Source organism: Trichechus manatus, unplaced genomic scaffold, assembly GCF_000243295.1.
Source record: "Trichechus manatus latirostris isolate Lorelei unplaced genomic scaffold, TriManLat1.0 scaffold00050, whole genome shotgun sequence".
Lineage (NCBI taxonomy): Eukaryota > Metazoa > Chordata > Mammalia > Sirenia > Trichechidae > Trichechus > Trichechus manatus.
Genome location: NW_004443986.1, coordinates 17,324,298 through 17,329,480, shown reverse-complemented (window position 1 = coordinate 17,329,480; position 5,183 = coordinate 17,324,298). Strand labels below are relative to the sequence as shown.

The 5,183-nt window shown below is 47.2% G+C and overlaps 1 protein-coding gene across 2 annotated transcripts in view; it reads left to right on the top strand.

Moving 5' to 3' along the window:
- Positions 1 to 5,183, top strand: part of NOD1 (nucleotide binding oligomerization domain containing 1) — a 36,856-nt gene that overhangs the window by 18,258 nt on the left and 13,415 nt on the right. For both annotated transcript variants that reach the window (XM_004377501.2, XM_023732370.1), the window contains 4 exons: positions 466 to 549; positions 1,280 to 1,363; positions 3,950 to 4,033; positions 4,792 to 4,875. In XM_004377501.2, the coding sequence (XP_004377558.1) occupies positions 466 to 549; positions 1,280 to 1,363; positions 3,950 to 4,033; positions 4,792 to 4,875 (336 nt within the window). The remainder of the gene's footprint in view (positions 1 to 465; positions 550 to 1,279; positions 1,364 to 3,949; positions 4,034 to 4,791; positions 4,876 to 5,183) is intronic.

Genomic DNA, 5,183 nt, shown 5'->3' with positions numbered 1-5,183 from the left:
ACTAGTATCAAGTGGTAAAATGGCCAAAAGGTACACACTGAGAGAAGCTTTTTTTGCCCTCAAGATGCTGATTATAATCTTAATCTAATGATGGCCATGAGTGAACACTTATGTGCCAGGGCTTTGCGTTATCTCACATAATCATAAAAAAATTCTCTTATATAATCCTCTGTGAGAGAGCTATGATTTGATTATTACTCCTCTATTACAGATGGAAAAACTGAGGCACAGAGGTTAAGTAACCTATCCAAAGTCATAAAGCTGGGGAAAGTGGTGGAGCTGGCATTTGAGCCCAGGCTGTGAGGCCCCAAAGCCCCAGACTCTTGTATCCATGTGCCATTTCTTTCTCCTTCCAACACAGGCTTTGGAAATCATTAAACAGCACCTACTCACTTTTTTAAAAACTTGAGGTCATTAAATGACATTGGGAGTTACAAAATCTCATGCCTGTGCTTTCTCTCAAAGCTTATATAACAACCAGATCACTGATGTGGGAGCCAAATACATTGCCAAAATCCTGGATGAGTGCAAAGGCCTCCAATACCTTAAGTAAGTGGAGTTGGGTGTGGTAGGTTCCTTAGTAGCTGCTCTTCTCCTTTGCTTCTCTTGATCACCCCTTCCATTATTCAAAGGATAAATGTCACCCTAAAGAGCTTTCCCCCTAAAGTCTTCTTCTGCTTGCCCCAGAGGAGTGGAAGGTGAACTGGCCATGTGGAGAAATGATGACCCGTGGTGAGGCATGGACTTTGGCAGGGCCACCTTCCATTGGTGGGGGGAGGCTTGGCATTTTGATTTCACAAACTATTGGCATAAGAAAGGCTGTAACTATCACCCTCTCTTGAGCCTAATGGCAGGCAAGAGCTTGATCCTTTCCTTGTCATAGGAACGTCCTGCAAAGGGTGCCAGAGCACTAGACTTGGCCCACCCTGGACCATTTGCAGTTAATGAGAGGAACTACCTAGCCTGCGTGTGGAAAGGAATGATCCTCCTGAGGTCCTTTAGAGGACCTCAAGGCGGGGCTTGGGTCCCTATGTTTCTCCAGAAATTGTAGAACATCTGGAGAGGAACCCTGCTTGGCTGGCTTCTTCAGACCTTCAAGTCCTTCCCCGATAGGAAGCCCAGGACATGGCTGTTAACTTTCATTTAATGTACTCCAGGGTCCAGGAGAGAGACCACACCTCCTAGAGGGGCCAGGAGGGCTCTTATGCTGGGGAGGTGGGTGGCCTGTTTTTGGAGTCTGCTCACACCAGAGGTAGACTGTCCATGACTCTCTCTCCAGGCTAGGACTAAACAAAATAACGAGTGAAGGAGGCAAGTGTCTCGCCCTGGCTGTGAAGAACAGCAAATCAGTCTTTGAAGTTGGGTGAGTAGCAGCGAATGCACGCATGTGTGTGTGATACAACCTGCTTTATGTACCTGGAAACCCTGGTGGTATAGTGGTTAAGTGCTATGGCTGCTAACCAAAAGTTTGGCAGTTTGAATCCACCAGGGGCTCCTTGGAAACTCTATGGGGCAGTTCTACCCTGTCCTATAGGGTCGCTAAGAGTCAGAACTGACTTGATGGCAACAGGTTTGGTTTTTGGTTTTTTATGTACATGGGACTGGCTGGTCTTTTTGTACAGAAATCTGTCAGCAGGACTGCAGGGCAAGCTGTGGGAAAGTGGCTGCAGAGAACTTTCACCACTGATGCCTCAGAGGCCCCCGGGGTTCCCGCGTGGGAAACCTTGTGTGAAGTCCCAGGATCGATTACAACTAAAATTGCATGGACTTCTGTTGAACTCATGCAAAAATCAGTGTTGTCACCATCAGCACACGGAGGGAGGTGTTCTAGCCCTATTTGCTACAGTAGAGAGAGGGTTTCTACTTCTAAGTTTCCACAAGATGGTCTATATTTTAAGAATATGACGTATCTATGGGGGTTTTTAAAGCTTTTCATTATTGTTATACGTTTTTTATCTGATTATAAAAAGTCAATTTTATTTGGAAACTGGAAAATATGAAAAATAAAATAAAAATCACTCATCAGAAATAATTATTGTTAACCTTTGAGGTCAATTAAACATAGCATCCCCTCCCGTCCTCTCCCTTCCCTTTCCTTCCCCTCCCTTCCCCTTCCCTCTCCTCTCGTCTCCTCTCTTGCCCCATTTTTTAAAATATCAAAAACAAAACAAAACAAAACAAAAAACCCGTTGCCATTGAGTTGATTCCGACACATAGCAACCCTAGAGACCCTGGAGGACTGAGTAGAGCTGCCCCCACAGGGTTTCCAGGAGCAGCTGGTGGATTTGAACTCCCAAACTTTTGGTTAGCAGCCCTATCACTTAACCACTGTACCACCAGGGCTCCTTTTAAAAGACAGTAGAGGTCAAACTATACACAGAATTTTATCCTACCTTTTCCACTAAATCTCACGTCATGAGTAGTTTTCCACATCATTAAAAAATGTGATACCATGCAGTTCTATGGTACATATGCTTTTTAAGTGAAATGCTTTGAAAAACTTATTCTGGTCAGTTCTTGCTGGGGTGTTTAGCAAGCCATCCATGGAGGTTTGTAGGCAGATAGCTTGCTAGGTGTCTTAGTTTACTAGCGCCGCTGTAAACACAAATACAAGGGGGTGGCTTTAGAGAAGAGAAATTTATCTCCACGTGGCATGTGTCTTCCCCCATTTGTGCTCACGTGTCTCTGTGTCTGTGCTGCTCCTTAAAATTCAGAGGTGATTAGGTTTAGGACACCCCCTATGCTGATATTGCCTGATTAACTTCACAAAGACTACCCCGTTCCCAAATGGGATTGCACCCCCAGGTGAGGTTCGGATTCCAGCACATATTTTGGGGGACACAATTCAGCACATAGCAGTTGGTGACAGTATGTTGCTGAGGCAGCCGCAGCTCTGCTGTGAGTGGGCCAGGCCGACTTGCTTTATGTTTAGTTATAATAGTGCTTTGCATACATTAACTCGTTCGGTACTCACAACACTGTATGAGAGAATATTCTTTTTCTCCTCATTTTACAGAGGAGGAAACTGAGACTCAAGATGTTATGTAATTTTCCTAAGGTCACACAGGTAGTAGGTGGCAGACCCAGGATATGAGTCCAGCAATCTGGCTCTGGAGCCCAATGTCTTACCCCATTTCAGCCCGATTCTCTCAGATTATCTGCTTTGGGTGAGAATACAGCTTTGTCACTCCAACTCCCTCCCACCCAAGACTGAGACAATCCACAGAGCATAGTTTGGTAACGTCCTCCTTACATAAAAGGAACATTGTTGATAAGGTTTCTAAATGTGCCCTGGTGGCACAGTGGTTAAGAGCTTGGCTGCTAACCAAAATGTCGGCAGTTTGACTCCACCAGCCACTCCTTGGAAACCCTATGGGGCGGTTCTACACTGTCCTGTAGGGTCACTATGAGTCAGAATTGACTTGACAGCAATGGGTTTGATTTTTTTTGGTTTTATCTTGGCTTCATGGCATGCTGACTGTGTCCTCGTGAAGGGCTGTGACTCCCCTGCGTGGAAGCACACTGATGCTGGGAGTCCAGTACCTGCACAAGACCTTCCTTCCGGACTGGTGTCCTCTTTACCCTCAGCAGGTGACATGCAGGTAGTTTCGGGAACCAGTCCTGAGCTTAGCCTCTCTGACTGACAACTCTCCAAAAGCTCAGGGGTGAGACTTGGTCTCTAATTATACAACTTGCTCATCAACTTCTGTTCACAAGGCTTCTACTGCTCTTTATTCTTATATTTCTCTTTGCATTTGAAATCAATCCACAGCAGCACTCAGGGGCTGGGGTAAGGAATTAGTCTTTAGGCCGCAGCTCCAGGGACCGAACAAAAGCATCTGCCTGCTGGGTATGCCATCAAGCTGTGCCACTGGCAGAAATTAAGGGGTGAGAGTGGCCATATTGTTTTTTGGGGGTACTAACTTTCACTGTCTTGCCCTGCCGCCAGGATGTGGGGCAATACAATCGGTGATGAAGGAGCAAAGGCCTTCGCAGAGGCTCTGAGGAACCACCCCAGCTTGGCTAACCTGAGGTAACTGCTCCCTTCTAAGACTCACTGTCTCCGGGGGGCTTTCTAGAGGGAGTGTGGCCAATGAAACCACCACCTGAGTAAGATACAAGGCATTTTTTGAGACCCAACCTTTCCAGCCCCCTCTCCCTGCAACACACACACACATCTCCTCGTGCCCCTTGAGGGCTGAAGGAAGAATTAGTAAGTCCAGATGAAACTGAAAGGGACACTGGCTGGCAGATCCCTGCCCCTTCCTCATTCTTAGGACGGTGCTGGGACAGACATGCTCCTTCCCAGTCCTCCTTTAGGTCTCTGGCCAAATCCCAGAGCCTTGGTGTCTCCGTCTTGCCCATGTCTCTCCTGCCACCAAAAGGGAATCCAAGATGGTGGGGAGTAATAGCACAGACCCTTCTTTATGAGAAGAAAAGGAACTTCTCCAGGTCTCACTGATGGGGCTACTAAGCCTCCAGCCCTTTGGCTTATGTAAAAACCTGAGGAACCGGCCCCCTCCCAGTGTGTGACCGGGCCTCACTGGTGTTCTGTTTCCCGTCTGGTCAATTCTTGAGCAGTCTTGCGCCTGTCCTCATGCTCTGAGTGTGGGCTCTGAAGCAACAAGGCCTGGGGGCTGCTGACGCAGCTGACCACTTCTGCTTCCTGCCACAAGTCAGCCTGGGCAGGCACCGCATCCAGCTGGCATCTTCCTGGCCGCTTTGGTTACTGAAGCCGAAGCCGAGTGTAGAAGTGTCTCTGATAATCTACATCAAGTGTTTCCCTCCTAGTCTTGCATTCAACGGCATCTCCACAGAAGGAGGAAAGAGCCTTGCACAAGCCCTGCAGCAGAACACATCTCTGAGGATATTCTGGTAATGATTAGAGTTATTGTGAAGAGTTGGGTCTCAGGAATTATTCCAGGGGCTGCACACAGCTTAAAAGCTGAAAAGCTGCCCCTCAGTTAGAAAGGCTGTAGCCCTTTCCTCAAAGTTAGGTTGATAATTTAATTTCCTCTTAAGAAAAAACAAAACAAAACACCAAAACCCATTGCCATTGAGTCGATTCCGACTCATAGTGTCCCTATAGGACAGAGTAGAACTGCCCCACAGGGTTTCCAAGGCTGTAATCTTTACGGAAGCAGACCACCACATCTTTCTCCCTCGGAGCTGCTGGTGGGTTC